At 45.5% G+C, this 25658-nt stretch overlaps 1 protein-coding gene across 3 annotated transcripts in view; it reads left to right on the top strand.

Moving 5' to 3' along the window:
- Positions 1-13823: 13823 nt before the first annotated feature.
- The window catches only part of ICA1 (islet cell autoantigen 1), a 36799-nt gene continuing 24964 nt past the window's right edge, over positions 13824-25658 (top strand). The window contains exons 1-5 of one of the 3 annotated variants that reach the window (XM_072154367.1): positions 13824-13960; positions 20065-20103; positions 22615-22786; positions 23839-23911; positions 24618-24741. In XM_072154367.1, coding sequence (XP_072010468.1) covers positions 20087-20103; positions 22615-22786; positions 23839-23911; positions 24618-24741 — 386 coding nt within the window. In that variant the 5' untranslated portion in view covers positions 13824-13960; positions 20065-20086. Of the gene's footprint in view, positions 13961-14089; positions 14197-19916; positions 19968-20064; positions 20104-22614; positions 22787-23838; positions 23912-24617; positions 24742-25658 lie in introns of those variants that run through there. The other 2 variants (XM_072154369.1, XM_072154370.1) reach the window with 2 other exon arrangements.

The raw sequence follows: 25658 nt of genomic DNA, 5'->3' as shown, positions 1-25658 counted from the left end.
GGATGTAACTACTGTAATACTGCCCCCTATGTACAAGAATATAACTACTATAATACTGCCCCCTATGTACAAGAATATAACTACTATAATACTGCCCCCTATGTACAAGAATATAACTACTATAATACTGCCCCCCATGTACAAGAATATTACTACTATAATACTGCCCCTATGTACAAGAATATAACTACTATAATACTTCCCCTATGTACAAGAATATAACTACTATAATACTGCCCCCTATGTACAGGAATATAACTACTATAATACTGCCCCCTATGTACAGGAATATAACTACTATAATACTGCCCCCTATGTACAAGAATATAACTACTATAATACTGCCCCCTATGTACAGGAATATAACTACTATAATACTGCCCCCTATGTACAGGAATATAACTACTATAATACTGCCCCCTATGTACAGGAATATAACTACTATAATACTGCCCTCTATGTACAGGAATATAACTACTATAATACTGCCCCCTATGTACAGGAATATAACTACTATAATACTGCCCTCTATGTACAGGAATATAACTACTATAATACTGCCCCCTATGTACAGGAATATAACTGCTATAATACTGCCCCCTATGTACAAGAATATAACTACTATAATACTGCCCCCTATGTACAGGAATATAACTGCTATAATACTGCCCCCTATGTACAAGAATATAACTGCTATAATACTGCCCCCTATGTACAAGAATATAACTACTATAATACTGCCCCCTATGTACAGGAATATAACTGCTATAATACTGCCCCCTATGTACAAGAATATAACTACTATAACACTGCCCCCTATGTACAAGAATATAACTACTATAATACTGCCCCCTATGTACAAGAATATAACTACTATAATACTGCCCCCTATGTACAAGAATATAACTACTATAATACTGCCCCCTATGTACAGGAATATAACTACTATAATACTGCCCCCTATGTACAGGAATATAACTACTATAATACTGCCCCTATGTACAAGAATAAATAGATATTTATCTAAAAATAAAATTTATACAACCTGTCCATATTCTGAAATACCTGCTATTGCCGCTGGGGGGCGCTTGGAGTTTTATTTATAAAATACATGCAGTTAGCGCCTCCCAGTGGAGAAGAAGTTGATATACACTCAATCACAGCAATTGTATGGTGTTACTTTCTGTTCTGTGATGATTATTAGGGTGATCTAATGCTCAAGTAAAGGAATTTCCTTGATCCTACACACTGAGCCATGGGGGACTGGTGCGCTGGGGGAGATAAATAAAGCAACGGTTTATTGGCATAAGGGGTGAATAAGTCAAAATTCCTGACTGTACAGCAATACAAAACTTGATACATTGTAGGAAAAGTTATCGCTGTAGTTACCCTGATTGACCACAAGGTGTCAGTATAGGATCAGAAAATAATAGAAGGAAAAGTTACTTTGTCTCATATTTATCTTTTATTTATTTTCTATCTTTTTATCCTTGTATTTTTCTATCGTCTCTGAGTTAAACGCTTCAGCAGCACAACTCTCCCTCCCGTACTAATAGTTTGTTACATTATATAAGCACAAGTTACATTTTTTTAGGTCCTGGTTATTCCTAGCAGACATGATGGTGTCAGGATGGCCGGCAGTGTGAGGCTCAAGCAAACAAATCTTAAAGGAATCTAACATCAAAATCCTTCATGATAAACCAGGGGCACTTACTCATAGATCCAGACACCATGAAGAGCTCCTGGGGGGTGTTACTAAAGCCCCTCCATGCTGTAGCTTCACGGGTTGTTACACGGTCTCCTCCTTCCCTCTCCTCCCTCTGCCAGATGTAATCTCACACAGTGGGAGGGGGAAGTGCTCCTGCACAGTTAAACAGCCTTTGAAGCTGCAGCAGGGGGGGGGGGGGCTTAGGTAACACCCTCTCATTTGCATAATTTTAAGAGTTGATTTTAGAAGAATGAAGACCATGTATAACAAATATAACTAGATTCCCACAGTCATGGTGCCTGGATCTATGTGTCTCTGGATTATCATGAAGGATTTGATGGTAGATTTCCTTTATGCACATTTTTTTTTGTGTTTTTTCTCTGGATATCAGAAGCACGAGGCAGAGACATGGACATTCTCTACTCTTCCTCATATTCATCAGTGAGGATAAGTGGCAGTAGAGGTGGTAGACTCCCCCTTACCTCAAACCTCCTGTTTTTAAAGATCACGGCTATTAATGCTCTGCTATATCTGACCAACTAAGCTCTGCTACGTCTGACCGCTTCAGCTCTGCTACGTCTGACCGCTTCAGCCCTGCTACGTCTGACCACTTCAGCTCTGCTACATCTTACCAACTTAGCTCTGCTATATCTGACCAACTAAGCCCTGCAATATCTGACCAACTAAACTCTGCTACATCTTACCAACTTAGCTCTGCTATATCTGACCAACTAAGCCCTGCAATATCTGACCAACTAAGCTCTGCTACATCTGACCAACTAAGCTCTTCTACATCTGACCAACTAAGCTTTGCTACATCTGACCAACTAAGCTCTGCTACATCTGACCAACTAAGCTCTGCTACATCTGACCAACTAAGTTCTGCTACATCTGACCAACTAAGCTCTGCTACATCTGACCAACTAAGCTCTGCTACATCTGACCAACTAAGCTCTGCTACATCTGACCAACTAAGCTCTGCTACATCTGACCAACTAAGCTCTGCTACACCTGACCAACTAAGCTCTGCAATATCTGACCAACTAAGGTCTGCTACATCTGTCCAACTAAGCTCTGCTACATCTGACCAACTAAGCACTGCTACATCTGACCAACTAAGCTCTGCTACATCTGACCAACTAAGCCCTGCAATATCTGACCAACTAAGGTCTGCTACATCTGTCCAACTAAGCCCTGCTACATCTGACCAACTAAGCTCTGCTACATCTGACCAACTAAGCTCTGCTACATCTGACCAACTAAGCTCTGCTACACCTGACCAACTAAGCTCTGCAATATCTGACCAACTAAGGTCTGCTACATCTGTCCAACTAAGCTCTGCTACATCTGACCAACTAAGCACTGCTACATCTGACCAACTAAGCTCTGCTACATCTGACCAACTAAGCCCTGCAATATCTGACCAACTAAGGTCTGCTACATCTGTCCAACTAAGCCCTGCTACATCTGACCAACTAAGGTCTGCTACATCTGTCCAACTAAGCCCTGCTACATCTGACCAACTAAGGTCTGCTACATCTGACCAACTAAGGTCTGCTACATCTGACCAACTAAGCTCTGTAATATCTGACCAACACAGCTCTGCTACATCTGACCACCTCAGTCCTGCTACATCTGACCAACTCAGCTCTGCTACATCTGACCACCTCAGTCCTGCTACATCTGACCACCTCAGTCCTGCTACATCTGACCACCTCAGCTCTGCTACGTCTTGCCAACTAAGCTCTGCTATATCTGACCACCTCAGCTCTGCTATGTCTTACCAACTAAGCTCTGTCACATCTGACCATCTAAGCTCTATTATGTCTGACCAGCTAATACCATGTGCAGCGCTGTCTCTGCTGTGTGAGCCCTTGACATCACGAAGAATCATGTGACTCCTCCCATCTCAGTGAACCTGCTGGTGTGGGGGGAGGGGAGCAGTCATCTGGGTGACATCAGACACCTGGGGACAGGTGGGAGGAAGAGACATCCCTGCACCTGCGGGAGATCCAGACCTTCCAGTGAGGTAAGTGGGTGAGAGGAACCACCATAGTGTAACAGCGCTGTCCAATATACAATGTATACATGATATAAAGTTACAAAACCGCATGACCGTCCCTTTAACTGGGTAAATAATTTCTAGAGAAATTCACATATCCCAATGAGTAAGATTAAGTGTCTAACAGTGTAGTTTAGCATTGCACTGCTTAAAGGGTCACCAGTTATGGTGTGTTGGGCATAGGGGTAAGGCAGGAGATCTCTCTGGGGCCCATAGTGATAAGGGGCCCGGCACTGAGCTGTTTCCCTGCTTGTTATAACCTGATTATAATCTCTATCCAAAGTTGCCACCAGGTGGAGCTCAAGGCAAATAGATTTACAAAGTTACCATAGAGTTGCCCGTTAGGGAGCCAAATCCAGATGCAGTTAGCTCCCCTTAGTGGTGCCTATAAAATGACAGAATTATACATCTCTATGAACATAAATGAAGAAGTCAGAGCAGAACTTTGCTGATGGTGTAGAATATTTGTGACATAATGTGAATATTCCTCAAATGTCAGGAAGTAAGAATTCTCCTTATGGAGACTTTGCCATTTTAGGCCGCCTTACAGGTGTGTGGAGATTTATAGCCATTGATGCTCCACTAGGGGATTCTGGGAAATATGAAAATTTGTTTTCTAGGATGGGACAAGGAAAGCAGATGTCATTAGGCTGAAGTCATGCTTGGTGTTAAAGGGGCGGACTATCAAGATAACAAAAAGAGGCTTTGTTTTCCTTGTCCCATCCTGAAAAACGTGTTCACGTATTTTCTCACATGTCTTTTTCAGACTCGTGGTGTCTTTGCCTTTAAATGAGCGGCTGCAGAATAAACAGGAGCCGCTTATCTCTCCTGGAAGCCGATATCTCCTGGAAGTGTTTTATGGCTCCTGGGAGAAGGTCATAAACACCAGATAAAGGCTGGAATGTGCACGAGGATTTCTAGCATAAAACCTTTTACAGCTTTCTCCATGGGCTCCAGGTGACTGCAGGAATATATATAAGTGACCACTAGGGGGAGATCACTACATACAGATTATACACCACCACTAGGAGGAGATCACTACATACAGATTATACACCACCACTAGGGGGAGCTCACTACATACAGATTATACACCACCACTAGGAGGAGCTAACTACATACAGATTATACATCACCACTAGGGGGAGATCACTACATACAGATTATACACCACCACTAGGGGGAGCTCACTACATACAGATTATACACCACCACTAGGAGGAGATCACTACATACACATTATACACCACCACTAGAAGGAGATCACTACATACAGATTATACACCACCACTAGGGGGAGATCACTACATACACATTATACACCACCACTAGGAGGAGATCACTACATACAGATTATACACCACCACTAGGGGGAGATCACTACATACAGATTATACACCACCACTAGGAGGAGATCACTACATACAGATTATACACCACCACTAGGGGGAGCTCACTACATACAGATTATACACCACCACTAGGGGGTGATCACTACATACAGATTATACACCACCACTAGGGGGAGCTCACTACATACAGATTATACACCACCACTAGGAGGAGATCACTACATACATATTATACACCACCACTAGGGGGAGATCACTACATACACATTATACACCACCACTAGGAGGAGATCACTACATACAGATTATACACCACCACTAGGGGGAGATCACTACATACAGATTATACACCACCACTAGGAGGAGATCACTACATACAGATTATACACCACCACTAGGAGGAGATCACTACATACAGATTATACACCACCACTAGGAGGAGATCACTACATACACATTATACACCACCACTAGGGGGAGATCACTACATAAAGATTATACACCACCACTAGGAGGAGATCACTACATACAGATTATACACCACCACTAGGGGGAGATCACTACATACAGATTATACACCACCACTAGGGGGAGATCACTACATACAGATTATACACCACCACTAGGGGGAGATCACTACATACAGATTATACACCACCACTAGGGGGAGATCACTACATACTGATTATACACCACCACTAGGGGGAGATCACTACATACTGATTATACACCACCACTACGGGGAGATCACTACATACAGATTATACACCACCACTAGGAGGAGATCACTACATACAGATTATACACCACCACTAGGGGGAGCTCACTATACACACAGATTATACACCACCACTAGGAGGAGCTCACTACATACAGATTATACACCACCACAAGGGGGAGCTCACTACATACAGATTATACACCACCACTAGTGGGAGCTCACTACATACAGATTATTAAGCCACCACTAGGGGGAGATCACTACATACAGATTATACACCACCACTAGGAGGAGATCACTACATACACATTATACATCACCACTAGGAGGAGATCACTACATACAGATTATACACCACCACTAGGGGGAGATCACTACATACAGATTATACACCACCATTAGGGGGAGCTCACTACATACAGATTATACACCACCACTAGGGGGAGATCACTACATACAGATTATACACCACCACTAGGGGGAGATCACTACATACAGATTATACACCACCACTAGGGGGGGATCACTACATACAGATTATACACCACCACTAGGAGGAGCTCACTACATACAGATTATACACCACCACTAGAGGGAGCTCACTACATACAGATTATACACCACCACTAGAGGGAGATCACTACATACAGATTATACACCACCACTAGGAGGAGCTCACTACATACAGATTATACACCACCACTAGGAGGAGCTCACTACATACAGATTATACACCACCACTAGGAGGAGCTCACTACATACAGATTATACACCACCACTAGGGGGAGATCACTACATACAGATTATACATCACCACTAGGGGGAGCTCACTACATACAGATTATACACCACCACTAGGAGGAGATCCCTACATACAGATTATACACCACCACTAGGAGGAGCTCACTACATACACATTATACACCACCACTAGGAGGAGATCACTACATACAGATTATACACCACCACTAGGGGGAGCACACTACATACAGATTATACACCACCACTAGGGGGAGCACACTACATACAGATTATACACCACCACTAGGAGGAGATCCCTACATACAGATTATACACCACCACTAGGAGGAGCTCACTACATACACATTATACACCACCACTAGGAGGAGATCACTACATACAGATTATACACCACCACTAGGGGGAGCTCACTACATACAGATTATAAACCACCACTAGGGGGAGATCACTACATACAGATTATACACCACCACTAGGAGGAGATCACTACATACAGATTATACACCACCACTAGGGGGAGCTCACTACATACAGATTATACACCACCACTAGGGGGAGATCACTACATACACATTATACACCACCACTAGGAGGAGATCACTACATACACATTATACACCACCACTAGGGGGAGCTCACTACATACACATTATACACCACCACTAGGGGGAGCTCACTACATACAGATTATACACCACCACTAGGAGGAGATCACTACATACACATTATACACCACCACTAGGAGGAGATCACTACATACACATTATACACCACCACTAGGGGGAGCTCACTACATACAGATTATACACCACCACTAGGGGGAGATCACTACATACAGATTATACATCACCACTAGGGGGAGCTCACTACATACAGATTATACACCACCACTAGGGGGGATCACTACATACAGATTATACACCACCACTAGGAGGAGCTCACTACATACAGATTATACACCACCACTAGAGGGAGCTCACTACATACAGATTATACACCACCACTAGGAGGAGCTCACTACATACACATTATACACCACCACTAGGAGGAGATCACTACATACAGATTATACACCACCACTAGGGGGAGCACACTACATACAGATTATACACCACCACTAGGGGGAGCACACTACATACAGATTATACACCACCACTAGGGGGAGCTCACTACATACAGATTATACACCACCACTAGGGGGAGATCACTACATACACATTATACACCACCACTAGGAGGAGATCACTACATACACATTATACACCACCACTAGGGGGAGCTCACTACATACACATTATACACCACCACTAGGGGGAGCTCACTACATACAGATTATACACCACCACTAGGAGGAGATCACTACATACACATTATACACCACCACTAGGAGGAGATCACTACATACACATTATACACCACCACTAGGGGGAGCTCACTACATACAGATTATACACCACCACTAGGGGGAGATCACTACATACAGATTATACATCACCACTAGGGGGAGCTCACTACATACAGATTATACACCACCACTAGGGGGGATCACTACATACAGATTATACACCACCACTAGGAGGAGCTCACTACATACAGATTATACACCACCACTAGAGGGAGCTCACTACATACAGATTATACACCACCACTAGGAGGAGCTCACTACATACACATTATACACCACCACTAGGAGGAGATCACTACATACAGATTATACACCACCACTAGGGGGAGCACACTACATACAGATTATACACCACCACTAGGGGGAGCACACTACATACAGATTATACACCACCACTAGGGGGAGCACACTACATACAGATTATACACCACCACTAGGAGGAGATCCCTACATACAGATTATACACCACCACTAGGAGGAGCTCACTACATACACATTATACACCACCACTAGGAGGAGATCACTACATACAGATTATACACCACCACTAGGGGGAGCTCACTACATACAGATTATACACCACCACTAGGGGGAGATCACTACATACAGATTATACACCACCACTAGGAGGAGATCACTACATACAGATTATACACCACCACTAGGGGGAGCTCACTACATACAGATTATACACCACCACTAGGGGGAGATCACTACATACACATTATACACCACCACTAGGAGGAGATCACTACATACACATTATACACCACCACTAGGGGGAGCTCACTACATACACATTATACACCACCACTAGGGGGAGCTCACTACATACAGATTATACACCACCACTAGGAGGAGATCACTACATACAGATTATACACCACCACTAGGGGGAGCTCACTACATACAGATTATACACCACCACTAGGGGGAGCTCACTACATACAGATTATACACCACCACTAGGAGGAGATCACTACATACAGATTATACACCACCACTACATACAGATCATACAACACCACTAGGGGGAGATCACTACATACAGATTATACAACACCACTAGGGGGAGATCACTACATACAGATTATACACCACCACTAGGGGAAGATCACTACATACAGATCATACACCACCACTAGGGGGAGCTCACTACATACAGATTATACACCACCACTAGGGGGAGATCACTACATACAGATCATACACCACCACTAGGGGGAGCTCACTACATACAGATTATACACCACCACTAGGGGGAGATCACTACATACAGATTATACACCACCACTAGGGGGAGGTCACTACATACACATTATACACCACCACTAGGGGGAGGTCACTACATACACATTATACACCACCACTAGGGGGAGATCACTACATACAGATTATACACCACCACTAGGGGGAGATCACTACATACAGATTATACACCACCACTAGGAGGAGATCACTACATACAGATTATACACCACCACTAGGGGGAAATCACTACATACAGATTATACACCACCACTAGGGGGAGATCACTACATACAGATTATACACCACCACTAGGGGGATTTTACTGATTTATATAGACCTGATTAGGTGGCTCCCCCAGTCAGCTACCCAAGTGGTAGCTGCAGGTAATGGTGTGTCCTAGTTGTGCTTTAGTTCTGTGCACTGCTCCATAACCCTCTGTTCTCAGTGATAGTAACATAATCTCAGATCCTGCTACAGCATTCACTCCAAGCAAATGTCAAGGACTGTGAAACAGTTCCGTGCACAGAGTACAGAAGTGTGAGGACACACTGCAACCCTTAGGAATAAAAATCTACAATTCAGAGTCCTGCTATTACTAACAACATGCACAAAGTTCTGATTACACATCTCTCCAGGGACAATACCTAACACCAGCTGCAGAGAGCACAGAGCACAGCAGTGTGAGGACACATTCCCCAGTGCACTTGGAGAAGTTACAATCCTGGAATATAAATCCATATATCACAGTCCTACTGCTACTAACAACATACACAAAGGTCTGATGACACATCTCTCCAGGGACAATACATTACACTGGCTGAAGAGAGCACAGTGCACAGCAGTGTGAAGTCTGATTACACATCTCTCCAGGGACAATACATAACACCAGCTTCAGAGAGCGCACAGCACAGCAGTGTGAGGACACATTTCCCAGTGCACTTGGAGAAGTTACAATGCCGGATTATAATTCCATATATAACAGTCCTGCTGCTACTAACAACATACACAAAGGTCTGATTACACATCTATCCAGGGACAATACATGACATTGGCTACAGAGAGCACAGAGCACAGCAGTGTGAGGTCTGATTATACATCTCTCTAGGGACAATACATAACACTGGCTGCAGAGAGCACAGTGCACAGCAGTGTGAAGTCTGATTACACATCTATCCAGGGACAATACATGACATTGGCTACAGAGAGCACAGAGCACAGCAGTGTGAGGTCTGATTATACATCTCTCTAGGGACAATACATAACACTGGATGCAGAGAGCACAGAGCACAGCAGTGTGAGGTCTGATTACACATCTATCCAGGGACAATACATGACATTGGCTACAGAGAGCACAGAGCACAGCAGTGTGAGGTCTGATTATACATCTCTCTAGGGACAATACATAACACTGGATGCAGAGAGCACAGAGCACAGCAGTGTGAGCTCTGATTACACATCTATCCAGGGACAATACATGACATTGGCTGCAGAGAGCCCAGAGCACAGCAGTGTGAGGCATGATTACACATCTCTCCAGGGACAGTACATAACCCTGGCTGCAGAGAGCACAGAGCACAGCAGTGTGAGCTCTGATTACACATCTATCCAGGGACAATATGCAACACCCTCGCCGATGCAATGGCGAGTGGGTGCTTGCGAATAAGCCCCATAACAATGTCATCACCTGACACCACATCACAAAGGGGAAATTGCAGTGGTTAATCCTGCCTGGCAAGGCAGATGTTAATCTGTGATGTAATAATGTCAATCAATATCTGTGTTACATCCTGTCTCTGTGAACTGAGAGGTAATTGGAGGAGCAGCCACCACCTGACCAAAGGGAGGTAATAAAACCCCCTGGCCAGGAATGTTCTAGAGAACACTCCGAGAGAAGCCTCTCTCAGGAGAGAGAGGAGAGCAGTCTCTCCCAGAAGGGAGAAGAGACCAGTCCTAGTCAGGCCCTCTGGGTCTGCAGGACGCAAGCAGAGAGTAGTTAGCTGAGCAGCAGCTCAGGAGTCTCTAGCATACCAGACCAGTGCAGGAAGAGCCTAGCCCCTGCCTGAAGTGGAGAATAAGAATAGAGTTAGTGTAGTGAGGAAAGGGGTATCATCCTACCTTCAAGGGTGATACCTGAAGAGATCCAGGACCGAGCTGAAGCCTCCTCTAAGGACCCAGCTGCCTCCCAGCCTGCCCTATACATCCAGGCTGGTGAACTACATCCTGTGGCTCCCTCCAAATACCTCTCCAGTACTCCACCATCTTGTTAAAGGCACGTTTGCTGCGGTTCCTGCGGTTCCAATAAAGAACTGTAAGGCCCCTTCTCCACTGGCGTTTTTCACGCGCGAGTTCTGCGCGTGCATTTGACGCGCAGAACTTGCATTGCACTCTGTCCCATTGTATTCAATGGGTCTTTCTTCATTTGCGTTGTTTTGCACGCGCGTGCTTGCGTTCGTTTGCATGCGCGTCAAAATCGCAGCATGCTCTATTTTTGCGATTCACGCGCATTTTTCACGCCCCATTCAAGTCTATGGGGACGTATCAAAAACGCATTGCACTCGCAAACATTGCAAGTGCAATGCGAGTGCAATGCGTTTTAAACGTAAGGGTTGCTAGGTGACCAGTATAACAGTATTTCCCCTGCTCGCGAACGATCATTTAATTAAAAAAACACAATGAAGAACAGTGAAGAATAGAATAAAAACAGTGAACACAGTGAACACAGGATCATTTAAGATAAAAACACAGTGCAGAACACAGTGCAGAATAGATTACAGATGTTCGGCACATCTGCTTACTTGTCGGGAGATACGCGCGGAGCGGTGCGAACAAAATAGCATGTGAAGAACAATATATATGTGTGAAGAAGACATTGCAGATGTATGGAAACATCTGCAATGTGTTCTTTACACACATATATATTGTTCTTCACATGCTATTTTGTTCGCACCGCTCCGCGCGTATCTCCCGACAAGTAAGCAGATGTGCCGAACATCTGTAATCTATTCTGCACTGTGTTCTGCACTGTGTTTTTATCTTAAATGATCCTGTGGTCACTGTGTTCACTGTGTTCACTGTTTTTATTCTATTCTTCACTGTTCTTCACATCTGCTAACTTGTCGGGAGATAATATACGCGCGCGGAACAGTGAAGAATAGATCGCAGATGTTTGCAACTTATCAGAAGACATTATTTTTCAATTAAATAAAACATTTTATTCCCGAACCTTGGTCCCTTTGAAAAAGTCCCATTGACTTAAAAAAACGCGCGTGAAAAACGCACCGAAAACGCAAAAAAACGCGAACAAAAATGAAACAAAAACGCAGCAAAAACGTCAGTTTTTCACGCATTGCACCCTGACGTGAAACGCAACGCTAGTGTGCAAGAGGCCTAAGTGTTTCTGTTCAACCTCTGCCTCCGTCTGGTCCCTGCTACTACCCCTGCCTTCATCACCGGCACCCTGTCCATCACCCAGAGACTCACACTCGGGACATTAAGGGGTTGCCCCAGGGAGATCCGCTATAGCAGCCTCTCCCTCATCATTTCTTGCCAACACCACCCTGCTGGAGACCTGCCAGGCTGTAGGACAGCCCTCCGGTTCCCCCGTACCAAGCACCGTGACAATAGCGTGCTTAGGCCGCAACCGCCAGCCACTCCGGTACAGCGGGCCCCGGCTGACTCCAGGCCTCACCGCAAAGGGCTAGGCCCCGGTGGGGGATGTTGCAAATACATAACACTGGCTGCAGAGAGCACAGAGCACAGCAGTTTGAGGCCTGATTACACATCTCTCCAGGGACAATACACAATACTGGCTGCAGAGAGCACAGAGCACAGTAGTGTGAGGTCTGATTATACATCTCTCTAGGGACAATACATAACACTGGCTGCAGAGAGCACAGAGCACAGCAGTGTGAGGTCTGATTACACATCTCTCCAGGGACAATACATAACACTGGCTGCAGAGAGCACAGAGCACAGCAGTGTGAGGTCTGATTATACATCTCTCTAGGGACAATACATAACACTGGCTGCAGAGAGCACAGAGCACAGCAGTTTGAGGCCTGATTACACATCTCTCCAGGGACAATACACAATACTGGCTGCAGAGAGCACAGAGCACAGTAGTGTGAGGTCTGATTATACATCTCTCTAGGGACAATACATAACACTGGCTGCAGAGAGCACAGAGCACAGCAGTGTGAGGTCTGATTACACATCTCTCCAGGGACAATACATAACACTGGCTGCAGAGAGCACAGAGCACAGCAGTGTGAGGTCTGATTATACATCTCTCTAGGGACAATACATAACACTGGCTGCAGAGAGCACAGAGCACAGCAGTGTGAGGTCTGATTACACATCTCTCCAGGGACAATACATAGCACTGGCTGCAGAGAGCACAGAGCACAGCAGTGTGAGGTCTGATTACACATCTCTCCAGGGACAATACATAGCACTGGCTGCAGTCTGCATGGTCACACCTGTGGACAGGTGTATGAGTCTCCTGTGCAGCTCCTCCTGTTCCCTGTGTATGTACCCGGAGTCTGGGCGTATATGAGGAGGAGTGTGCGCTCAGGCTCAGCTGACGTTGCATGGGATACACTCTGCTACTTCCTCCCCTGCACAGGATAAGCTCAGGGGATATAACCCGTCCCACCTGATGTCATCGCCCTGTGTGGCCCCCCAGGCAGCCGATATTAAGGTAATGGGGGTCATTCCTCTATGTAGATCATTATATATCACCCTATTAGCTGTGTCCCGTCCCTTTAAGAGTCATGTTACTGTGTGGGAAAGGTCCCGCCAGGTGTAATCTCACCTGCAATGTGGTCGAGCCAGTCGGGCAAACAAGAGCGGTGAGGACAGGTGCACATACAGACCGGGGGAAGGAGAAAGTGACGCTGCACCTCTTACGTGTTACCGGGATGATCCATGTTGGAGGTACGCTGCAGGAAATATTAGGGAATCGCTAAAATAGTGATTACCTGCAAGTTAATATCGGAATAGTGTCAGGTGTTTACTGGATATGATATCAAGATGGCCGCTGGAGAGTTTTGCTGAGTCCCATTCTCAGGATTACAGGACTGCTGCAGACTGATCCGTATCATGGCCACTTACAGGAACCGCATGGGAGCCGGGAGAAGGTAAGTATCACTAGGATTGAAGTTATTGGGGAGTGCGCCGGGTGCCACTGTCACTGGATGATGGGTGTTCTCTCTTTGGATGACTCTTTAAGTATAGTTACAGGTGAAATATTGTAATTCCTGTTATGGCCGTCATTATTTAGGGGGTGTCTATCATCAGCGTTATAAAGTGCGGGGGAGGGGGAGGTCATTACTGGGGTTATAGAAGAACAGCTCCCTTCTCTATATTGTGTTAAACTGAATGGGAGCTGAGCTGCAATAACCCCACCTGGCCACTACACAGCGATCGGAGCTCTGCTTCTTCCGGCTTTGTTCTGTGAGTTACTTCCAGCACCTGAGGAAGACAGAATCAGCTGATTGTTGGGGATGCAGAATGTTGGGTGCCCTCTGGTATCAATGAGTTACATTATGGATACTATAGAATATTAATGAGCCGCCAAATCACTTTAATTGGAAAATGCAAATATCACTCCAATCAGAGAACTGATTTTTATAGGACAATCACATGACGAGGGGCTTAAAGTTTTCATAGATGTAGAGGTACGTTGGCTGGCGCCCTTGCAGATGTACGATGGTTGGCACCCCTTGCAGGGATACATTGGCTGGCGCCCTTGCAGGGATACATTGGCTGTTCTATAATTACATGTCCTATATTTTACAAAGTGGCCGAACATCTCCGTCCTGGTGCAGTGAGACACAGTGTGCTTACCTCACCATGACTGGTGCCATAGACCTTTGGGGGGCCTGGATCCCATGGTCTTGGCCTCCTTGTCCATTAGATGTCCCTCATGACATTAGATATAATGGGGCAGGTTTACTTACCCGGTCCCATCACGATCCCGCGGTGCGTTGTCCGACGAGGATTCGGGTCCGGCGCGATTCACTAAGATCGTGTGCCCGAGTTCCTGCATGTGTCGCTTGTGCGCCGAGGTCCGCCGGAGTTCACCTTCTTTGTCCTGGTGCATGTGAGTGCTTGATCTTGCAACACATTTCCTTTTTAAATTCCTCGGTTTGTCCGAATCCGTCGGGTTGTCCAACGGCCAAGGCCCCCAATTTCTGTTGCATGCAAGCCGCCGCGATGCGCCACAATCCGATCACGTGTGCCAAAAACCCGGGGGCAATTCAGGGCAAAAGAGAAATATTCGGGAAACCCGACGAAAGTGCGTCCGACGGACCCTTAGTAAATGTGCCCCATTGTGCCTTGGGCACAGCAGCTGAAGAAGTAGCTAGTGGCGCAAGATGGAGGCTAAAGCCGTGTAAGTACCACAATTTCTAGAAGACCCCTGTGAAGGAAATCTACCATCAAAATCCATCCTGATAAACCAGGGACATTACTCCTAGATCCAGGCACCGGGACTGTGTATCTTCATATATTTCTTATACATGGCCTCCTTCCTTCTAAAATCAATGTTTACAATTATTCTATTGAGCCGTAATGGCTCCCCCATCCCTTGATGTGATCTAGCTTCACAGGCTGTTACACTGTCTTGCCCTTCTCCCTGCTCCTTCAAAACTGCTGTGTAATATCCTGTGAAGCTACCACATGGAGGGCCTCTGGTAACACCCCTACCCCCCTAAAGCCATTTAGACTCATTAGTATAATTTTAAATGTTGATTGTAGAAGGTAGGACAACAAATATAAGACGATTACCACCGTCTAGGAGTAAGTTCCCCTGGTTTATAAGGTTGGATTTTGATGGTAGATTTCCTATAGATGTTTATTCTAATTCCACTGGATAAAGTATAACAAACTGGTGGGGTCCTCAATGATAACCGTGACAGGGGGGTTGTTGCCCGGACTGAATGGTGGCGCTGTCCGAAATAGTCAAATACTGCCGGTCCGAGCGGCAGGGAACCCAATGATCAGCAGGTTCTCCCTCATCCTGTGGCTGTAGTGTCCTCTGTGCAGTATATGGCGGTATAAATGATAAATGACTTTATAGACCTTCCCCACGGCGTGTAAACACTGCACACGTCTCTGTGTACCGTGCACAACATTAACTCCTTGTTTGCTCATGAGTCATCTGATCGTGTGATCTACAAAGTCTCCTCAAGGGAGATTCTTCCCAAGATCTCCGTTTTGCCGGAGTCTGATTTGGTGTAAGATGCACCAAATTTGTTAAAAAGTTGCAAAAAATTTGATACATTTTGTAACACTTGTGTCTTGTAATGTTACTCCACTTCCTATACCGGAGCCTCACTGGGACTCGATCATCTGATCCACATCAAATTGTGCAAAGTGTCATAAAATTTTGAGAATAAGCCCGAAAAGTTGCAAATTTTATGTCTAAACTTCCCTGACAATTTGAAGTATCGTCGTACAGCATCATCATATTTCATTCAAAGCTGTCACTGCAATGTATGGCAGTATTATGTGGGCACTATATGGTGGTGCTGTGTGCAATGTATGGCAGTATTATGTGGGCACTATATGGTGGTGCTGTGTGCAATGTATGGCAGTATTATGTTAGCACTATATGGTGGTGCTCTGTGTGCAATATATGGCAGTATTATGTGAGCACTATATGGTGGTGCTGTGTGTGCGGTATATGGCAGTATTATGTGAGCACTAAATGGTGGTGCTCTGTGTGCGGTATATGGCAGTATTATGTGAGCACTATATGGTGGTGCTGTGTGTGCGGTATATGGCAGTATTATGTGAGCACTAAATGGTGGTGCTCTGTGTGCGGTATATGGCAGTATTATGTGAGCACTATATGGTGGTGCTGTGTGTGCGGTATATGGCAGTATTATATGAGCATTATATGGTGGTGCTGTGTGTGCGGTATATGGCAGTATTATGTGAGCACTATATGGTGGTGCTCTGTGTGCGGTGTATGGCAGTATTATGTGAGCACTATATGGTGGTGCTGTGTGTGCGGTATATGGCAGTATTATGTGAGCACTATATGGTGGTGCTGTGTGTGCAGTATATGGCAGTATTATGTAAGCACTATATGGTGGTGCTGTGTGTGCTGTATATGGCAGTATTATGTGAGCACTATATGCAGGTGCTGTATGAAGGCACACAATGTATGGCTGCCTCCCAGTGCTGCATGGGGTAGCGGTAGTATTGTACATACATGTGACGGGCAGGGTGAGGTGTATCTCCAGGACCTGCCCGCAGTACACACAATCCTGGGAGATCCACGTCATGTCGGACACCTGCTCATTGGGCTGCAGCGGCCACGCAGGGATCAGGCGCAGATAATGCGGCTCTGCACACACGTATAACCTGACCGCACCGAGTGACACTATAGTTTAATTGGAGATAAGTGATAGTGTAGAAAGCGGTGATTTTTAAAGTATTTATTTATGAAAAAGAAGAAAATGAAAAAAAAAAACCATAACTTTGGTTTCTCTGTAATCGCAGAGAAGTTTTGATGTTGAGTATCAGAACATGTTTTAAACTACAACCTTAAAGAGAACCCGACCTTACAAAGCTGCAGCCAATGCCATGTGCTGTCCCTGCTGAGCTGTGTAATCCACATGTTGTTAGTAGCAGCAGGACTGTGAAATATGGATTTATATTCCAGGATTGTAGCTTCTCCAAGTGCACTGGGGGTGTGTCCTCACACTGCTGTGCTCTGTGCTCTGTGCATTCAGTGTTGGGTAGTGTCCCTGTAGAGATGTGGAATGATATGTTTGTCTATATTATTAATAGCAGCAGGACTATGATGAAGGTCTGATTACACATTTCTCCAGGAACAATACCTAACACTAACTGCAAAGAGCACAGAGCACAGCAGTGTGAGGATACAGGGCACTTGTTGAAGCTACAATCCTGGAATAGAAATCCATATTTCACAGTCCTGCTGCTACTAACAGCATACACAAAGGTCTGATTAGACAACTCAACAGCGTCAATACCTAGCACTGACTATAACTTTGTTAGGTGCAAACTGCTGATGGGTTCCCTTTGAAGAGGTTTTATCATTATACCACTTCCAGGTCTGATTGTTGGCTGCCACGAGATACTACAAGCCCCATGAGCTGCATTATACTCTATAGGACTTCTGGGACCAGCCTGTAATAGCCTGCGCTCTAATGTCGGATGTCCTATGCAGTATCGGGCATCGAATGGGGACTGTGGTCCCCTGTTCTGCTAATGGCTGGGGGGTCCCATCTGTCAGACCGCTAGTGGTCACCAATCCCAAACAAAACTTACTTAAAAAAATGCAGACACAAAGAACAGGAAACACATGTTAAAGGATAAACCTGATTTTTCAGCTTAACAATATGCAAATGTGACTTTAAAATCAAATCCTCAAGCGTAGGGGGGGGGGGGGATCCGATTTCCCTGCAGACTCCTACACTTTGGGGCAGATTTATCAAGCTGCCTAACAGGGTGATGCCACACGTGGTGTTTTGAAATCGTTTTTGGTCCTTTTTTAAGCAGTCCGTTAAAAAAACGCATCCGTTTTTTGACCAGTTTTATTTAAGATAATTGGTAAAACCTGTCAAAAACGGATGCGTTTTTTTAAGGGACTGCTTAAAAACGGACCAAAACTGGTTTCAAAACGCCATGCGTGGCATCACCCTAAGAATGTGCTTAGGTACCCGTGGCAAGCAATCATAGCTCAGCTTTTATTTTACCAGTGCTCATGAATATTTTAAAGGGAGGCAGTAATTGGCTGCCATTAAGCACATTCTTGATAAGCTTCAAAGTTTGATAAATCTGCCCCTTTAGTTTAGGATTTTTGGAAAACCGTTTTAAGCATCCATCTTCATGATCTGCAAAAAAAATTTAAAAAAATCAAGGTGAGTCATTGCCTTTAAGGGATTATCTGGGGAATATAAAGGTCTGAATGACGGGATTTAGCAATGTGCTTCCCCCTTCCTGGTTTCTCCACACTTGATGATTCATCTGCTCTGAGGGACCTGGAAGCAGAGTCTTTACAGTCAGAGCATCAGCATAAGGCAGTGTAAAGTCACTGCTTCCCCAGGTCCCACAGACCAAATTCATTACTTTAACCCCTGAGCACCCGGGAAGGGAAAAACAAGCTAGTGAAGAACAAAAAAAGTTTGTATGAAACTTGAAACCCCTTTAATGAACATCTGTATGGAATCTGACGCAGTGAATGAAAAAAAACTAGACGTGTTTTATCGATTTCCTCATTGTAAAAATAAAATCTCTGCCCTCTACATGTGATTTACAGGATCCTATTTACTTCTACAATATTATGTTAGGCATAATACCTATGTAATCTGCACGTAATACGCTAGCGCTTTAGACTGTGAGCTCTTGGGTACAGCGGCTTCTCCTTCTATATGATGATTATTATCTTTATGCATTAATTATTATGTTTTTTCCATTATTAATAATCACCTTTGGATTATGAGCGTCTCCCTATTATAATCTCCCAGCACCCAGACAAGGCGACACCTGCCGGCCGGACTCTAGTAACGCAGCTAGGCTTCCTGCGCATGCGCCCCGGCTATTCCCCCTTACGGTTTATAACCCTAAACTGCGCACGCGCATCAGGGAGACGTCGGAGGTGATAGTGACGCTCAGCTTCTACAGGCCGGCGCCGTGCCGCGCATGCGCGCCGATCGATTTCCATCCTCGTATGTAATATCCGTACACTATGGCGTTTCTATAACAACTGCGTCAGCGCTGACATGACGGGGCGCTCCCCTCACTCTGCTCTGTTTCCTCCCTCAGCTCCGTGACGAGAAGGTGAAGGATGGACCGACACAACTAGTGAGTATTCCTCCGTGTTATCTGTGTGCTGTCACCTGCACATATATGGGGGGGATGTTGTCAGATTTGTATAAAATGTCTTATTTATGTGATATTTTAGTCATTTAGGTGATAATATTTGGCGCTGGTGACCTGCAGCGATTATCCTGGAGCGCCAGATGGGATTGGCCGGGTGCAGGTGGGCGCCATCGCCTTTAAGGAGGCCTTTACAGTCCTCTATAGGGGGATATGGCTGCACATTGCTCTATGTTGGTATCTAGCGTATGGAAGAAGCCGCCGTACAGCTGTCACCCGACGGACCCTTTACCATAGAGATCTGTGGTGGTATATGGCTGCACACTGCTCTATGATGTGCTCCAGCACACGACAGCTGTCACCCATTGCTGATGCCCGTGTAGCTGTACATTGATCACCAAGTCCTTGTTGGCCACCATTGTGCGTAATGGACCTATTACCAGGGCACACAGCTTCTGTGTATGGCTGCACACTGCTCTATGCTGTGCTGCAGAAGTCACCGTACAGCTGTCGCCCATTGCTGATGCCTGTATAGCTGCACATTGATCACTAAGTCATGGGCAGCCACCATTGTGCATCATGGACCCAATACCTTGTCACACAGCTTCCCACGTGGTGATATATGGCTGCACACTGCTCTATGATGTACTCCAGAACACGCCAGAAGTCACCATACAGCTGTTGCCAAGATTTTCTCATTGCTGATGCCCATGTAGCAGCACATTGATCACCAAGTCCTTGTCAGCCACCATTGTACATCATGGATCTATTACCAGGTCAACCATTTTTTGTGCAGCATGGACTCATCATGTACTCAGGTCGCACAGAGCCCTCCATGCTGTATTGTCGCACAATGCTCTATGATGTGTTCCAGAAGTTACCCAGTGGCATCATCCAGGTTTGCCCATTGTTGACATCCATAGAGAAGCAAATTGATCACCAGGTCACGGGCAGTTCCCGTTATATGTCATGGAGCCTTAAATAAGTTGCACCGCCTCCTCCGTGGTGGCACATGGGGGCATAATGCGCCTGTGAGTAACTTGTATGTGTGATCCATATCACAATCCTCTATGGTGGTGTTGCAGACACTAGATGTTGCCCTTCAGCCATCTCCTATGGACTCAAAGACTCATCATGGATTTAGGGCGCACAGATTCCTTCAGGTCTATGGGTCCTTTTGGTCCTTGCTCTGTCCCAGCTCTCAATCGTATTGGCATCCTGAGGACACCAATACAGTAGATCGAATCTACTGTATCTTCCGTCCAGGGTCCCCCAAACAGGGAAAATGGGGCAGAGAGTGGGATCTCCAATGATAATCCATCTCTGTCCCCGGTCCTCGCACATCCTGGACTTCCTTGGGCAGCAGGAGGAGGCCTTGAGGCCACCTCTGGCACCCCTAACATGCGTTCTCCACCACTGCTCTATAATGTGTTCCAGCAGACGGCTGAAGTCTCCCTACAGCCCATCTTTGATGTCTATTGATCACTAAGTTGCAGACAGCCGCCATCGTGCACCATTGTACATCACGCGCCCATTTCTATATGGGGACTATGGGGGTATATGGGTGCACTGTGTTCCAGCAGATGGCAGAATTCACCCTACAGCTATCGCCCATAGTTGATATAGTTGGAGCAGCATATTGTCATATCACCAAGTCATGGGCACCACCATTGTGTATCATTGATCTATCAACAAAATCCTAATATATATGGGCCTCCTGGTCATAACCCCCCTCCTTCCTTGTAGCTTTCCCCCAGGTTTACCCACTATTGACGCCAGCGGAGCAACATATAGATTAGCAAGTCACAGGCGGCCACCATTGTGCATCACAGACTCCTTACCATAGTTTCTTATCGGGTTATATGGGCGCACAATGCTCTATGCTGTGTTCCTCGGGGTGCAGGAGTCGCCCAGGTTCACCCATTGTTGGAACTATTAACGAGCTTGAGCGCTGAAGACTTGTGGTCGGCAACCACATCGCATCCCAGACCTGTAGCTGTCATCCCCATCATGGGCATATTAAGGTGTACAATGCATGGAGGGCATGAGATGTCACCCGTTATCCGATAGCCGGTAGGATAAGGGTACACAACACTCCTCCGTATTAGTATATAGCACAGTGCTGTATGCTGCTTATCTCTAGGCACCTGGAGGCACCCAGGAGTCAGTAACAGGTGATCGGTGGGGGTGCACGCTACAGATTGTGCACACTAGTGTAGCTACTACGTGTCCGGAGGATCCCTAAAAGCTCATCGGAGAGCGCAATGACTTGGAGTAGCCACTACGATCCGGACAAAGACGTCTGTTTCTACCTCACATCAGCTACTTGGTGAGGATTCTGGGGGCTAAAGCCTGTGAAACCAATTCAACTCTTACCCTGGGCTGTAATATAGCATTGTACAGGGGTATGATGTCAGATTTTGTGTGTTTGATAACTTTTATTATTTGCACCCATGTGACTCTCTCTAATCAGTTTTGACCCCCTATTTCTCCCAGTCATTACTCCAGGGAGTTCTACGACCGCTACGCTCAGGGTCAGGACAAGTCTGTGGTGAATAAGATGCAGCAGAAGTACTGGAAGACCAAGCAGACGCTGATAAAAGTCACTGGGAAGAAGGAAGATGAGCACGTGGTGGCCTCCGACTCCGACCTCGATGCTAAACTGGAGGTAGGTGGTTGGTTGATACATTATTGGTTGGCTGCATTTTCTCATGTGTCTTTTGGACACGTCCTCAGCACATATTCTGAACAGGTTCATAGACGTTTACTGGCAGGTGGGGGTGTCCTTTTTTTTGCCTCTGTCTGCACAGTATACATCACATACTGCAGAAAACACTTGATGGAAACACAAAGCAGTCTGTGTAATATCATCCTGCTACATGCACCTACCTCCGGCCTCCACTGAGAGAACACGGTGGGTGTTTCTCTGGTGATGCGACACCAGCGACCAATGACTGGTAACTTCAATGTTTACTCATCCTTCCGCTTTCTAAGGGGGAGGAGCCCAAACTAGAGGTTGTACCCCATTGTTTGAGCAAACGGTGGGATACACAGCTGACCTCTGTTGTAGGATCCCCGATATATCCTTACAACAGACTCTTTGATGTGATTCTAATAATAATTTCTTTATATAGCACTGACAGATTATGCAGCGTTAGACAGAGCTTGCCAAATCATTCTAGCCTTAAAGGGATTTTCCATCTAATTGATACTGATGACCTCTCTATAGGCCCAGTACCTATAAGTAACTTCTGCACATCATGTGTGTGGTTTTTGGGGTACATGCGGGGCCGGGCGTGCCTCATGTGCTGTCTGTGATTCATTATTTCAGGGCTTTGCTTGTTGACTTTGAGAAAATCTCTGTCCAAGGTAAATAGAGAACATCCTTGGGATTTCCTGTTCTGATACAGAACCGATCCGTAGCCATGACATTGCGTGTGACATATTCACTGACTCACCTTACATTACTAGTAACAATTACTTTAGTAACAATGACCCCCACTGCACAGTTTAGTAATGGAGGACAAGTTCAGCTTTGATGTCTGTAGGATTTTCACTGCAGCTCTGGATTATAATACTGACTATAACTCCGGATCAGAACCTGATAAATGCTGTAATGGAGAACAGTGAACCACGATGTTGGCGAGGAATCTGCACATGACAATGCAGTGTTATATATCTATATCTTGCTACATTTTTTTTTTCCTTTTGTTTTTCCAGCTCTTCCATTCGATCCAGCGGACGTGTATGGAGCTGCTGAAGGTTATTGAGCAGTACCAGAAGAGGATTTGTTGTAAGTTATTACATATATATACTACTGGGTTATACAATGCAGACATTGCCCCCACCCCCCTGGTGGATGAATTAAGCAATGCACTTTCCTAAGATTTATCAAAGCCTTACACACCAGCAGTGTATAGCAGAGGCCTCTTCTGTTTGTGCTGATCCATTTTGTTTGATTGAACATATGAATAGGAGAACATATGTACTGACTGAGCTGTGTTGCTTCTAAGGATTAATGTGTCCTTCTGTATAGTGATGAGTCTCCATGCCTTTCAAAGAGATTGAGCAACAAATGATGCATCCCCTGGGGTATGCGACCACTGGGATCCCCATTTGTCACAGGAACAGGGACCACAAGTCCTTAAAAGTTCCCTATATGAATAAAGCTAGACCTGCATCTCATTCACTTCTGTGGGACATCTAGGACCAGTAAATGTCCTATATCTGTATCCAGTATGTACATGGTCACGTATGGCCCCTGTTTTCATGACCACAGGGAGAGCATTCAGCCAGACACTTCACCCCAACATAGATTTTATTATTTTATTTCCATTTACTTATCATGAGCTTCTCATCCGCGTATGATATGATCTCCGGCAAGCCGTGCATGCTGGGGGTTGTAGTTTCAGCTTGCATACCACTCATGCACTTTTTTATTTATTTATTTTTCTTGTCCAGTTCTAAATAATTTTTCCACCTCTTCTCTTTTCCTGTAGTTTTATCCCAAGAAGAGAATGAACTGGGAAAGTTTCTCCGTTCCCAAGGATCTCAGGATAAAACGAGGGCTGGAAAAATCATGCAGGCCACGGGGAAAGCCCTCTGCTTCTCCTCACAACAGAGGTAAGTGGGGTGGTGGAAGGTGCTGCTGGGATTAAGAAGACTTGTCATTGTGAGTGGATGATGACAGGAGTCTTCATCTAAAAATATTAATTGGATAAAGAATGTTGTAGTGGGAACCCTTTAACCAAAAGAGGGTGTCCACGGATTTATAATTGTTCTGCATAATACAAGGGGTCGTATAAAGTTTGCAGGAGAAGCAGCAGGTTGAGCATGTGTCCTGTCTCTCCACTTAATACTATACTGACTCACAGGATTCCAGGATTCCAAGAGTGTGGAACTAACATTAGAGCTGAAAGCTCATCCCCTCACCAGAGATATGGGAATACTGATGATAGTGGGGGGTGTCATAGCTAGGAGCTTATCCCTCATTGCCCACCAGGGATATGGGAATACTGATGATAGTGGGGGGTGTTGTAGCTGGGAGCTTATCCCTCATTGCCCACCAGAGATATGGGAGCACTGATGATAGTGGGGGGTGTCGTAGCTGGAGCTTATCCCTCGATGCCCACCAGAGATATGGGAATACTGATGATAGTGGGGGGGTGTTGTAGCTGGAGCTTATCCCTCATTGCCCACCAGGGATATGGGAATACTGATGATAGTGGGGGGTGTCGTAGCTGGAGCTTATCCCTCGATGCCCACCAGGGATATGGGAATACTGATGATAGTGGGGGGTGTTGTAGCTGGGAGCTTATCCCTCATTGCCCACCAGGGATATGGGAATACTGATGATAGTGGGGGGTGTTGTAGCTAGGAGCTTATCCCTCATTGCCCACCAGGGATATGGGAATACTGATGATAGTGGGGGGTGTCATAGCTAGGAGCTTATCCCTCATTGCCCACCAGGGATATGGGAATACTGATGATAGTGGGGGGTGTTGTAGCTGGAGCTTATCCCTCATTGCCCACCAGGGATA

This window comes from Engystomops pustulosus, chromosome 5 (genome assembly GCF_040894005.1).
Source record: "Engystomops pustulosus chromosome 5, aEngPut4.maternal, whole genome shotgun sequence".
Lineage (NCBI taxonomy): Eukaryota > Metazoa > Chordata > Amphibia > Anura > Leptodactylidae > Engystomops > Engystomops pustulosus.
This window is presented reverse-complemented; position numbering and strand designations above follow the sequence as displayed.